At 34.1% G+C, this 15,387-nt stretch overlaps 1 protein-coding gene and 1 long non-coding RNA gene across 2 annotated transcripts; both read left to right on the plus strand.

The window, feature by feature from the left end:
- The first annotated feature begins 968 nt into the window (after positions 1-968).
- LOC149904256 (tektin-3-like) lies at positions 969-14,406 on the plus strand. Its single transcript, XM_090107671.1, has 11 exons — positions 969-1,095; positions 8,680-8,819; positions 9,234-9,485; positions 9,569-9,659; positions 10,310-10,451; positions 10,658-10,755; positions 11,008-11,127; positions 12,315-12,447; positions 12,736-12,866; positions 13,399-13,553; positions 14,196-14,406. Exons 1-11 carry the CDS (start codon positions 1,051-1,053, stop codon positions 14,404-14,406), a joined length of 1,518 nt encoding a protein of 505 aa, XP_089963797.1. The 5' UTR covers positions 969-1,050.
- On the plus strand, positions 5,843-7,083 carry LOC149904257 (uncharacterized). Its single transcript, XR_016457323.1, has 2 exons — positions 5,843-6,178; positions 6,894-7,083. It is a non-coding gene; the product is annotated as an uncharacterized LOC149904257 (long non-coding RNA).
- Positions 14,407-15,387: the final 981 nt, after the last annotated feature.

Genomic DNA, 15,387 nt, shown 5'->3' on the forward strand with positions numbered 1-15,387 from the left:
TCGAGTCGAAACTTCGAAAGGAGTCGGTTACATACAAACATACAGGTGAAGCTAATAAAAGCGTGTTAATAATAAATACAGTGTTTTGATCTATTTAATTTTTTGTCATTATTAAATTACATATTAATTATATTAATTGTTAATTATATTATTTAAATTTATATTAAAAATGGCGAACCTCAAAAGTTATCGTTTTGTACCATTATGTACGAATACTACAAAGGCAACTCCTGACAAAAATCGGTGATCATAAATATATCAACATCAAGAATATTATTCGTAACTAACTAACTAATTCGGAACCAACTAACAAATCGTATGTAAACGCTATGTACTGCAGTTAATAATAGCTATAACATTATGACGTCACAACTGTGGTGACCAGTCATGTCGCGTTTTTAGTCACGTGATTCTAACTTAAATTTCATCAATTTTTAATTGCTTTTAATTAACGGAAAAATTGTTTTTTGTAAGTTATTTGCATTAAATATCAATATTATTAATAATAAAGTTTCAAAATACATAAAAAAAATCAATAATTTTTTTTTATTCAAATACTCAATTGGCAAATCAATTGTTACAAATTCCGCATCAAATAAAATATAACTTCATATATGTATAATATAAGGAATGTTTATTTACTATGCTTGCTTCTTTCCGTGATAAAAAAATATATAACAGGCAACTGAATCTATCTCTAATAAAGAACACATTACATTTACAATTAAACTCTTTTTAAAGCTTAAGTAGGTACCTATCTAAACACTAACACTTATAAGCAAATTACGAGCTACTTATTCCGATCCCACAGCCTGACCTATATAAGAACAATAAAATATGAAGTACCCATAACCCAAGGTTGTACCAGGCAGTACCAAACGATACACGGAAGGCACCATTGCAAAATCTTTGCCGTCGAGCCTTTGAAATCGATACACGCGTCTGGGACTGGGACTTATGTATTAGAAAAACATGTTCACTCCACCAAGGAGTTTATAAACTTTGACGTTGCGTATTTTGGCGCCAAATATCTTTTTTTTTAAATCAGTGATGGAATTCGGAAACTCGCACGAGAGGAGATCGAGATATAACCGGGTAATTATGATATTAGAAAATGCGAAACTAGTTAGATCCGTATGTAATATTTAGTAAGTATAAAATTTACAAAAATATTTTCTAATATTGTTTATCGGTTTAAGAGACGGCGAATTTTATTACGAACAAATTGTACAAATTGTGGAACATAAAATTTAGGGTCAAGCCCTCGTTGAACTTTGATGAAACTCACAATTATTTTGGGTTACAGAACAAAATAATAAAATAAAATAATAAAAAGTAATGCGCATTTAATGCAGCCTATAAAATTTGGTTTATCAATTTTTATTGATATTCACAAAAACTAACATGTCTAAATTCATGGCACATGTTTATTAAAAAAAAAAATATTTTGTGTGTCTGTACTGTAATATAATATTATGAAAGTCATGTTTATGTGAAGTTATTTCAATACATACAGTAGAATTTGCTTATTTTGGAGTAGCTGAGGGATGTCTAAAAACAATGCTTTAGCATCAATTTTTATTTTCAAAATTTATCTGAAAAAATGTAATATAATCACATTGCCACAGATCAATAATAAAAAACATTGTTATCAATGACATGACAACATTGATATAAGCCATATACATATCTGTACTTATCTGAGTTCAAAACTCCCATGAAAGTGTTTATTTATACTTGAAACTGGTATTAACTGAACCATATCTATAATGGTAAAATCGTTTATATTACATGCTCAAATATAACTAATGCCATATCCAAGGATATCTTTATTATAAGCTCTGAGTCTGTCATTTATGATTATTATGTAATAATCATACAAAATTATATATGTATATTATGTACATTTTTTTCCTATTTAACTATTACTTCTAGCTTGGTTTCTTCAATTTATGTACATATTTAAAGGGATAAAAATAATATAAGATGCAAGCAGCAAATTCTAGAGCCTGTGTGCTCTAATTATTATGCATGAATTATAAATGTCTATAATCATAATTTTCAATGACAAATAACACACATTTGAAGGTGTGAAGGTGAACATGATTTCAAAATTGGCATTGATTTCAAGCATAAAAATTGATTAAATAGTTATTTTAAGCAAATGTTATTCTTTCTTCTATCTAGTTTAAAAGAATGTATTACAATTCACATGATCAGAGAACAAAGTAAAGCTTTATTAAAATAATTTTGGTAAATCAAGAGAGTACATAAAGTTACTAAGTGTTATAATACAAATGAATAAGTATTCAATACTTACATTGATATCTGGGTTCCGTGCAGCTAAAGCATGTCCAAGCAGAGATGTGACTGTGCTCTTCCCAACACCACCCTTGCCGGATAGTATTAGAATCTTATGTTTTACATTGGAAAGTCTATTCTTTATTATCTCTATGGCAGGATCTGGGCCTGACGGGACACCTATGTTGTATAATGATAAATGTGATTAGAATACATGATAGACTCTTAACATTAGAATTCAATACTTAATCACTATTTATAATCATGATTCATCCACGTTTCAATTGCAGAAAACACACTATTGGATTAAATTTATATAATTAATTCTTATGGTACTTATGTGCGACTACGAGAAGTTTTAATGTGCGTAATCTATGAAAAATAATTTCTTATATCTATATATTAAGCCATATACAAGAAATTGCGCTTTATAGAGATTTTTGGAGTAAAAACAAGGTTTACCTGATGCGCAAATATTCTGGTTTGGGCATCCTGCACAAGCAGAGACTTTGCCTGCATCCTCGCTCTGGGTTCCAGGGCAATCTACAATTTAAATTATAACACTCTTGATAATCTTAAGCTCTTTAAATTCAAATAATATTTACGCAAGAACTTGCGACTTACGATTCGGTGCATTTTCCGGAACGTTGCTCATCGTTATGTTTTTATCACACCATAACAAATAAATTAATAATGCAATATAATCAAGTTTATAAATATCATAAAAAGAAGGTTTTCACCGAAGGTCTTCAAAATATTCCAATTGTTAAATCAAAGAAACTTGAGTAGAAAAATGAGATTTATCGAATGTCACAATGTCAAATTGACAACTAGAGCGAGCGAGACAGTCAAATCAAATGTCTCGGAGCAATTATCAAGCCTGGAGAAGTAACAAATAATTGAACAATAAAGCACTAGTTTGGCCTTTTTGGCTTATGGCAAAATGTCATGCGAAAAAAGAGAACAGATATATGTCAGTTCGACAGTTTGAAATGACATGGCCCATTTCAATTTGTTTTGATCACCAGTCTGGTGATCATCGCTTGGTTATTTTAATTATTTTGTTTGAAGTGAAAAACGAGTGTTTTAGTTTAATTTGTTATTTTATGAAAAGACAATTAACTAAAGATAACATGGCTTGTGTTGCTTACGGCTGTAAAATCCGTAGTAATGTGAAATCGGACGAAGATAGAAATTTGTCATTTCACAGGTTAGTGATTTTGATCAATTTTTGGCTAATTGTATTATAAATCAGTGAATTTGCGTTATTTTCTAAATCATCTATGTTTTATCTACCCTTGATCATTTAAATGAAATCATAATTAGCTTATTTTTGAGAGAAAATGCAAAATATTACTTCCATAGTGTTGTGCAATTATCGATACTTTAATAGAAACGAAATATTCAAATATACGTACTTTGCTAAGGTACTTTGACAATGACTGCTTTAAATCAAATAGGTTAGGAGAAAAAGTTATTTAAGTATGGATTTTATTGTTATTTGCAGGTTTCTGGCTTGAGAACAATTAAAAGATGTTTGGGTTAAAGCTATAGCACAGGGAAAATTGGAAGCCTTCAAAACATTCTCGGCCTTGTTCAAATCATTTCTAATCAGACGGGAAGAAAAGTAAAGTGCTTTGCAGAGATGCTGTGCGACAAGTTTAAGGTGGCATCTATTTTAAATAATAAATATTGTAATTTGGTAGTTAAGTGTCGAAATAAAATGTTGTTAAAAAATAAATGTTTATTTGTTTTAATTGAAGCAATTTATTTTAAACTTTTACCAATTTTTTCCTGTGGGAATGAGTTATTTTCCCGCGGTAAATTGTAGCCTATATGTTATTCTGATGTTTAAACTATATTAATTGTAAAGTTCCATAAAAACTCATTCAGTAGTTTTTACGTGAAAGAGTATCAAATGTCCATCCATACTAATATTATAAATGCGAAAGTAACTCTGTCTGTCTGTCTGTTACTCAATCACGCCTAAACTACTGAACCAATTTGCATGAAATTTGGTATGGAGATATTTTGATACCCAAGAAAGGACATAGGCTACCTTTTATTGCGAAATATGTACCACGGGCGAAGCCGGGGCGGACCTCTAGTTCTTATATATTTTTGCTTTTATAATATTAGTAGGATACCGGTAGGGTTGTTGAGGATTCCTCTTCCGCTTCCTCATAATGCGGAAGTTCCGCAATATTTTGGGTTCCTCTACCGTTACCGCATCCTCAAAAATGAAAATAAAAAATCCTCTTCCGCTATCGCTTCCTCAAAATTTAGAGGAAATTTATGAGGATGCTGATCCGATCGGGCGGCGAATTTACAAAGCCTATTTAAACTATGTATTTGAGTTACGAGTCGGACTCTACTAACGAACAAGAGTAGAGTCTTACCGCCATATTTATATCTACGCCTAACACTTATCTCTAAACATAATACTCAGAAGAAACATATTTTACCAAATAATGTTTGTCAAATGTCATTTTAAATTAAAAAACAAACAAGATGTTTAAGCTTATACATAATAATATCTACCAGTTAGTTTTTTTTTTTTGTGGAAATCGCCTAATGTCGCTTCTGGCACTGATATAGATTAGGTTTTTTCTGTGGGTTTTTTCGAGTAATATGCATAAACAAAAGCTCATCTGAGTCCGGCTCGTGACTCAAATAGTTATAGTACTTACAGGCTTTGTAAATTCGCGAGCGGAAGAGATAACCTCCCCTAACCTTAAACATCAATATGTAGAGACAGGAGAATGGCTTTTGTTTTAATTTTTAATTTTAAAAGTTTTTGTTTTTTAATTTTGATTATAATTTCCTATCATCCTCATCCTCATCCGCTTCCTCTTCCGCTTCCTCATCCGCATCCTCTTCCTCAAAAAAATATCCTCTTCCTCATCCGCATCCTCTAAATTTGTGTGTGAAAATTCCTCTTCCTCCTCCTCTTCCTCATAATCACTTCCTCAACAACCCAAGATACGACTATTGATTTGTAAAAAGATCAACCAAGTGGAAGTCAGATTCGCGCACGAAGGGTTCCGTAGGTATAATTCTATGAATGAATCTATGAAAACAGGAAAAAATACGTACCTTTTTACGAAACCATAAAAACAACCTAAACCGAAATACCTAATAATATCTTATATATAAAAATGAATCGCAAAATGCATAACTCGAGAACGGCTGAACCGATTTCGATAATTCTTTTTTTATTATATTCCTTGAAGTACGAGGATGGTTCTTATGTAGAGAAAACGTAAATATTATGTACCACGGGCGAAGCCGGGGCGGACCGCTAGTTTTTTATAAATACCACTACCATACAATGTAAGGCAGTCAATACACATCGTAAATGAATAATTCCAAATTAAAAGAATCTTAAAATTTGGAATTACCTATCCATAATTCAAAATTAAACGAATCTTAAATTATCTTCAAGCAATTTTATATCTTAATTTTTTTATTTATCGATATTTTAGTATTCGATAAAGTGTCAAGCACTACCTTTTTAGAACAAAAAGTGGCTACACTCAGAGGAATAAACCTATAGAGTTCTTATATTGAGACAGAACAAAATACATATTTTCTAATCTACTTACTCTTAGTCAATAACAGCATAAGTCAGATTGAGATAGCGATAGAGTATCTGCACTGTCTTCAAACGTAGCGCGCCGGCTATGTTTTGTTTGCCTTCCAGCTGGAGGTCTCGGTGCGTCAAGTGTTTTTAACGAAATATTTAGAAAATATAAAGTGTATAGTGTTTCTTTTTATTTGTCAGTGTGCTAAAATGACTATTGTATGTTTAGCTACCGGCTATTACTAGTCGAATGGGAGTTTTGGATGAAAACAATGAAAAAATATCTTTCCATCGGTAAGTGATTTTCAGCAAATTGATAAATATTTATGTTCTAACCCTATTTGAAGGTTTTATCAAGCGCTTTTTTATAAGTTTATGTTGTAACTGTAACATTTACCCACTTTATGGGGTTGTGGAATACAAAAGAATTAAATAATTTTTAAAAAATGTCACAATATTATCACGTTTGGGCGTATTCAGAAAGAAAGCTTGAAACTTATAAGCGCCTATAAGCGCTTATCGGCGCTTATAAGCGCTGGTAACCCGCGCAGGAAAATATATGAACATGCGCTTATAAGCGCTGATAGGCGCCGACAAGTTTCAACAAGTTTCAACAAACTTGTCGGCGCCGATCAGCGCTTATAAGCGCATGTTCATATATTTTCCTGCGCGGGTTACCAGCGCTTATAAGCGCCGATAAGCGCTTATAGGCGCTTATAAGTTTCAAGCTTTCTTTCTGAATACGCCCTTTGGCATTTTGTTTACCACCGTAGTGTTGTAACACATCTAGCGTATATTATCGATTTATGACAAAAAATCTATTTCATATTAACGTTGATTTATTTATTTTGTTTCTTATATCAGATTTATATGTAGTTGTTGTAGCAAATAATAGATGTAAATTTTCTACAGCAGGAAAATAAAAATTACCACGTGGTTGTTTTATTTGACTTATCTGTTTAGTTTGTTGTTTCTCTTTTAGATTATTAATAAATTCATTTTGTTTTAGATTTCCAGAGCTAAATAAATAATGGGTATAAAACATGAGACGTGTAGATTGGACGCCGTCGAAATTTGCTAGATTGTGTTCACTGCATTTCGAGCCTGCGTGTTATCAAGATGGATACTCTAGAAGAATTGTGCAATCTTACGCTTACGTTTTTTTTGTTCCTTTAGATAATAAATACATTTGTGTGTGAGTGAATTTTTATTTGGAATTTTTTTTACACATAATTACTTTAAATGTGTAACTATGTGAAAATTAAACGGTTGATTAAATGACAGTTCTCATAGATGAGAAACTACTATTGAAATACATACTTAATATACATGCGTTTTCAAAGAAAAACCCGCATAGTTCCCATTCCTGTGGGATTTACGGGATCAAGGGTAATTTTTCCAAATTTCATTGTAATCGGTTTAGTAGTATTCGCGTGAAAGAGTAACAAACATCCATCCTCACAAACTTTCGCTTTATTAGTAGGATGTAAGGAAAATGTTTTCTTTAAGACTGTCCTTTTATGAACTTGTTAAAATTCATGCTGACTGTGCCTTTCTCCTCACTCATTTAACTTTATTGATCTTTATTTTAAATTAGTTACATTTCAAGTTTTAAAATTTATTTTTAAATATACTAGCTTTCCGCCCGCGTTTTTAAAGAAAATCCCGCACAGTTCCCGTTCACGTGGGATTTCCGGTATAAAACCTATCCTATGTGTGTATGTACAAAATTTCATTGTAATCGGTTCAGCAGTGAAAGAGAAAGTTATCCATTCTCGCATAATTTCGCATTTATTATATTCGTAGGATTAAACAAATAATGTATTCAACTGAAATTTATGATTAATTTTGTTTTTTTTTATTATTTATTATTTCACGAAACCGTAAATGCAAAATGCATTCACGATTTTATCGATGGAAGCACATCCCATCACTATCACCTTCTATCTATCTAAATACGTACCTATAGTAAAAGTGGTGCCATGACTATGTTGAAACGTAGCTTGTAGTCTATAGCTATCTCATTCTTTCATACGACGTTTTCTTTAGATAGAGAGAAACAAATATATGTAAATTGTATACGCTCGATACAAGTACTCTATAGGTTTATTCCTCTGAGTGGCTACATGTGGATTTGAATGCCAAGCAGATAATAGTGTGTTGTCTCTTTCTATCGCATTAATAAGGGTATTGAATAAAAGAGAGCCACTATATAAGAAACGTTCAATTAATTGTTACTTCTCCAGGCTAGTTAATTGCTCCGAGTCAAATGTCAAAATTAAAGCAAGGAATACATGCCAAGCATTCAAATAAGTGATTTGTGAATTAAATCGTTCTTCAGAATAATGCATAATTATAATATAATTTAGACTATTGTTCTTAATATACTGAACGCTGGAAACATTCCAATGAATAGCAATCTAGTAGTCTCCAGCACAATTTAGCTTTTTTTAAAAACATAATCTTTAAAATCAAAGCGTTTAAAATGTACAATCGGCTTTATAATGTATTTTGAATTTGAACTGATGTCATAAATAAAAATTCTATAAATCATGACTGACATTATGAAACGACACCAAATTCAAATTTGATTTTTTATAGCCATAAGTTTATTTTTATGTTTTATTTTATATGAAACCGTTATTTTAAATTATTTTGGTGAGATTAATAGATAAAATATCTATAATGGCTAAGGAAGTAACAATGTGCACGGTAATTTTTTTATTTACCTACCTAATGGTATTGAGTTTTTAAGCTTTGCAATGATCATAATTGTTAATTATATTATTTTACAGCAATTACAACAATGGAGCCCCGTAAAAGAGACAGCGGGTGCTCCAAGTGTGCCTCCTCAAGTGGGCTACTGTTTCCACTCGCCCAAGAAACATCCATGGAGGCCTATTATGGGTTACGAAGAAATCGAAGTTACTCCTATGTATGATCGTAACATATCTTTCTTATATATAAAAATGAATCGCAAAATGTGTTGGTAAGCGCATAACTCGAGAACGGCTGAACCGATTTCTTTAAAATATTTCCATATTTATGTTGCAACTTTTACATTATTTTATAATATTAAAGAGGTTTCATTGAAAGTAAGTCCAAATAAAGACATGACTATTATTTTCATTAAAATTGGAATAATAGTACTAGACAAAAAGCGAAATTATTGTTACAATGCATGTGCGTAATTTCTGTACCACTCCACTTTCCTATTTCAATATTGTAAATATACGAAAGCAACTACCTATCGCTTTCAAGTTTAATTAACCAGTTAGTTAGTCCTTCCCAATAAATATTCAAAATATCACCGCACAATTTATTAACGACATTAATTGTCTATGGCAAGGCCATCCCAGCCCATAACTAACACGATGGTGGACCCGTGCTACACGCCAGCCGGCATGGCCGCGGAGCCGCTCCGCTTTCCGAACCTCGTGACCGGCTTCGACCGGAGTCCCGAGCACGCTGCTCGAGCTGCCCTCTATACACGATACACGCAATATGAATGGAATCAGAACAGTATCAAGAATTATAATGAGTCAGACGCGAAGAGAAACTTTTCGGAGCGTGTACGGAATGATATTATGAGGATGTTGAGGTATGTCAAGGAAATTAGATTTTTTATCTCTGTCTTATACTCTAAAACAGAAAATGAAATTTGTTTTTAAATAAAAATCGCAGAGAGACTGATGAGATCGGAACTCAGGGTCAGCGTGACTCTGGCAGACGAATCGGTGAGCGCATCACCGACACCACTTTCTGGAGGAATGAGGTGAGATGTGTGTTTAAAACAAAGTTGGTGAATTACATTTATTGTTTATATTCGTTTAACAGAGAAATCACTCTCAAATTTTGACTGATTTTTCTTGAAATATGTAACCATGCATTTATTTTCACATGTAATAAGATTTTTTCATCATAAGAATTTTGTTATCCAACGTCAGAACTTTTAGCGTAGCATCGGAATGATAGTTCCTATGGTGTGGTTTATTTGTCTGGCGATAGTTAGGCAGCTAGAGAGTGACATATTAGGCTATTTTTAACTCAGTAAATAATTTTTTTCCAATGCGAAGTAAAATTAAATAAATAAAAAAATGTGTGCGTGGACTAGTGTACACACGTAAGAAGAACTTCTTTATGACCTTATTTTTCAAAAAATAATTTACAATATTATGCAACTTTACAGAAATACGTCGAATAACGCGTGGTAGGGATAAGAAAAAGATGGCGCGTAACCAAAAAATGTGCACTAAATTTTTTTCCAACCCCGATAAAGAAGTTTCACTTCAATAAATTGTTTTGCTTATTCAGTAACCATAATATTTACTATAGATGGCGCTATAACTGCGGCGTTAATTTCCTCTAACGGGTGAAGCGTTAATTAACTTTATAACTAGATGTGAAAACAAAACATTGCGCTAGGTGTCCATCGAAATGGAGCGTCTGGTGGGCACGTGCGAGAAGCTGAACGACACGCGGCGGCAGCTGGAGCGCGCGGTGGCCGGCATCGAGGGGCCGCTGCACATCGTGCAGGAGTGCCTCTACCATCGCGAGAAGAGACAGGGCGAGTGTTATAGTAGACTCACAATCTGTAAAAAGATTGCGAGTTTATATTGCCTAGTTGAAACGCAGCTTTATTTTGTATCCTTTATTGAACTCTGCCTAATTAATTCATGGGCAGAGTTTTGTTTCAGAAAATTCTTGAGCGAGATGGTTGCAATGCATATGTTCTATGCCATTTTTTTAGCTATTTAAATATATTTTTTATAGGACTCGAGCAGGTCCACGATGCTGTGGAGCAATCTCTTCTCAAAGAAGTGGCCATACTACGCGAATGCCAGGATAAATTTCGGAACATGCTTGAGAAGGTTCTATTTATTACTATCTACTTGTCTATTTGAACGAGCTATTCTTATGAATTAGGTATTATTGATTCTAATAGATTTTATTGTTGATGGTTAGAGGAACGGATACGGAGCTTCAATATTTATTTAGCAAAAATAGATACAGTCACAGGCTAATGTTTTCAGCTGGTAAATACATACATTAAAAAAATAATGTATTTCTAGAGTAAAATAAAATATTACTCTTTGTTTTTTATATCTATGTTTATAATATAGGTCCGTCAACAGTCGAAGAATTGTCGAGCCACACAGAACGAGCTCGAGACTGATATGCGCAATAAAGAATACGCTTTGGGAATCGACTCCATGTGCCATCAACTGAACAACTTCTCTAAGGTTTGGTTTTGTTTTGTTTTATTTGTTCACGTTGCTTTGTATTATGTGTATTTGTTAAATGAGCAGTAAATTTATAAAAGTTTTAATAATGCAATTTCCCTTTTTGATATTTTTGACATTTTTGGTTTAAATGTGCATGCATACGTTATTATAGCCTCGTATTCATGGTAGCTATTTCGTTAGAAATAATGTCGATCAACTGTTGCATAAAAAAAACTTACCTGCACCATGAAAACGTAGGTATTGAAAAACTTTGTGATAAATTCAATCCATCTTTGTTAAATAAAATGACACAAACTTCTTATTTCAGTAAACATTTGTTGTCGTGACATGCGGAATTTCTTGACGACATTTTCATCACAGTTAGGAGCAAGAATGAATATTTTAGGATATAAGCATTTTCAGTGTTCAGATGATAATCAATGGTTAGGTTTGTCAGTTGATGGTAGCGTCACTACAGTTGACTGTAGATGCTTAAGACAAGTTATAGATCCGGCTCGAAGGACCAAAATGTTTCATACATTTGAAGATAGGGCTATATTGTCGCTAGTAATGGAGGCCGTATTGGTGTAATGTGTACGTTGATCAAAACTCGAATCTATAAATGTAATAACTATTTTTAGTAGTTGTGTATATAAAAATAAGTCGGGTTTTCCTTCCTGACGCAAACGCACTCCAGAATGCACGAACCGATTTCCACGGTTTTACATTCGTTGGAAAGGTCTCGGGCTCCGTGAGGTTTATAACAAAGAAAAGTTGGCGAAACGGAGTTCGCCCGGTTTGCTAGTATGTTTTTTATTATGTTAACGTAAATTGTTAAGCGTTGCCATTCTTTTTTGATGTTAGTTGAGCTTCGAGCTTTTTTGTGATTCACACAAGTACAAATAATGGCTCTTCTCATTAAGATAAATTTCCTTTTTTGACTGGTGGCCGATATATCTTATATAGCTGGTCAGCCTGTCGAGATTGTTTTCTATCATATCGACTATAAGATGAAGCTGGGTGGCAGGAGTGTGGTATTTTTATGAAAATCGCTATAACTATAGTCTATATGCGAGGTATAAACGCGGGATTGTTTTCTGTCATATCGACTGTAAGATGCAGCTGGGCAGCAGGGGTGTGGATTTTTTACGAAATTTGCTATAACTAGTTGTATGCGAGATATAAAGGCTCCAGTATACGCTCAGGGGCTGCAATTCTACGCGGGTATAGAGCGCTACGACCCTTCGGTGTGCGACGCGGAGCGCTGGGCGGCGGCGAGCGCGGCCACGCTGCAGCGCTCGCAGTCCGAGCGCGCCAAGGCCGTGCAGATGCTCTCCGGTAACGTGTACACACCACTTAGTGACTGAGTCACTTATATACTCACTCACTCACTAAGTGATATACTAACTCACTCACTCGCTATTCGCTAAGTTATTTACTAACACACACTCACTAAACTAATAACTCACCTATTCGAATAGTTAGACTAAATTATAATTCTCATAATTTGACAAATAATTTCCTACCAATCAAATTTTCTCACATCTCTCGACATTATCATTCCGGTAATACTAACTTCTGAATCCCCCCACCTCTACATTTCTATAACTGATAACACGTTATCAGACGCGGAGAACCTGATCAACGTGTCGGCGACGGAGATCTGGGACCAGTGGAGCAACACTAACAGCGCGTTCACGCGTCGTATCGCTGAGACCATCGAGATCAAGAATAAACTGCAATTGCATTTGCACAAGGTACTGTAGACTGTTTGGTTATAGCTTTAGGGATTTTTATTTAATCGTTTAATGACGGAAACATATTATACTCGCCAGATAAATTGAGGTTTTAACTATTGATTTTTTATTATTTACGTAGTAAATAATATTCGAGATAACATTTAATAATCCTTTATAACAAGTGTCATACCATACATACGATGAGACACAATTGTTGCACGTATAATATCTACTGCTACAATTTGCGTATCACGTCTATGGTCAGATACGTGTGACACGAGCAACACATGTATTACACGTGTGAGTATGTACCTACAACACACGTTCATGCGTGTCACACGTTACACGTATAACACGTTTGACACGTATAAGTATGACACGTAGAATAATGACATGATTTTAAAAGAGCAACTATGGAGTTTCTTGCCGGTTCTTCTCCATAGATACTGCTTTCCGAATCGGTGGTAAATGTTAAAAATATGTAATGACGATTCGAAAGTGCCTCTAAAAGAAGTCTAATTGAATAAATTAATTGAGTTTGCGCATACAGGTGCAGCAAGAGATGTTCGACGTGGAGAAAACGCTCGAGTTACTAAACAAGGCGATCGAGGACAAGCTGCAGCCACTACGTGTCGCGCACACGCGGCTGCAGGCGCGCACCAACAGACCGCACCTCGAGAAGTGCCGGGACGAGGCGCAGAACCGGTACGTGCTGATAGACACACAGACAAACTGACAAATCTGCCTTTTCTACACATATAAAAGTTATAGACTAAGTGACTGACTAATTTTCTAGACATATAAAGAAATTCGTGTTAGATCTATTGTAAATCATGAAAGGCTGATCCGATTTTAACGACGATTTGGTTTCGTTAGTGTTATGTCCTTTTGGATTAGGATGAGAATTGTAATTCATAGGTTACACGCTCAGTCTGGCGTCAGTTCAGTCCATCAGTCTGCTCAGAATGACGGGAGAATTATCGTCTAACCGGTTGACTGACGGACTGATGGTTTTGTCCTATTGTCTTTAACCGTGTTTTTCATCCATCATTCTGGCATCAGTCGAAGCCGGATCAAACTGATGAACTAAACTGACGCCAGACTGAGCGTGTAACCTATGAATTAAAATTTAAATAACTTGAGAAACTTATTAATGTCTACCTGTTCAACAGTGTGAGCTTTTATAACATTTTAACGAATAGCTGAATGATTAGATGCACAAATTCCGTTAAATTTCAAATTAATTGAAAATGTTGCCATATAAAATAAATCTTTGTTTATGGATGGTACATAAAACGTATTATTTAAAATAGCTCCCTAACCATTGCTAATTATAATACATTCCAGATTGGTCAAAGAGTGCTGTGACCTGCAAGAAACCATGGAAACGCTGAGATCCAAGATAGCCACGGCGGAAGGAACGCATCAAACGTTGTTAGGTGTTCGCGCGGGACTAGAGGCCGACCTTCGTAACAAGTCGACGACTCTGTTCATAGATCGCGATCAGTGTATGGGGCTGAGGCGTGGTTACCCGGTTACTGCGGCTATCAAAGCTTAATGTTTCAATAAATGATTCTGGGAATTTGGTGTTTTATTTTGTTTTGAATTGTAGGGCCTAGGGGTCAATATGACAATAATATATGTTCATTCTACTTAACGTACTCTATGGTATGTTTGTGAAATGTGTGATAAGTTGCCAGTTAAAAATTGTTTTTCTTGTTTACATCCCTATATGTTTAAAAGCCGTGTAAGCCTTCATTGATAATAATGATTATAGAGCTTCCCAACCAGCAAAGATGTCCTATAACAATAACTTACATCACTAAAAAGCTTTTTAAATGACGTATAACAGTGTCGCGGTGACAAGCTTGTTGTATAATAGCGTTTAATGAGATGATTTTGCTCTATAATCATACACAGCAAATTTGTCCCATAACAAGGTGATGTAAACGTTTATATCACTATTTTATACGGCGTTTATAGAGCAGCTCTTATCCAGATTTTGGTACAGCAATAACAGGACGATATTATCACATAACAGCGCTGGTGGTCTCTTTTTTACAGCAAATTAGTGCAATAAACGATTCTAGGGTAACCTTTATAGTCCCATGCCTATAGAGGCGTAAAAAAATCTACAATAGGACAATTTAGTGTTGTAATGGTTTTCCTTATTACTATTATAGCACTGTGAATCTTCATGGTTGCTGAAACTCCATAATAGAGCAATTAGGTGATATATCCGAGTTTTATATCAATTCTTTGTAACCTAATTGAATTATATTAGTGTTTTTCTGCCCATTATAACGCAGTGGTTTAATAGCTGAGTGGTCAGAGTTATAGGACTGATTTACTGTATAAAAGAGTTAATAACTCTGTTATGTAACAAAAACGGCGTATTAATGTAGTAAAATGCGACACTTACGAGAGATATACGGCCTATAAGAGAGTTTCTTTCACTTTAAAACAACAAAAACCTGCCATATTGTCAGCACCGTCTCGTAAATAATTGAAGGGTTCTATTTAATAATCATGGATTGAA

The sequence above is a fragment of the Colias eurytheme genome, chromosome 12 (assembly GCF_061535395.1).
Source record: "Colias eurytheme isolate Ceu_HAF_F1 chromosome 12, ilColEury1 Martin Lab GWU primary, whole genome shotgun sequence".
NCBI classification, from domain to species: domain Eukaryota; kingdom Metazoa; phylum Arthropoda; class Insecta; order Lepidoptera; family Pieridae; genus Colias; species Colias eurytheme.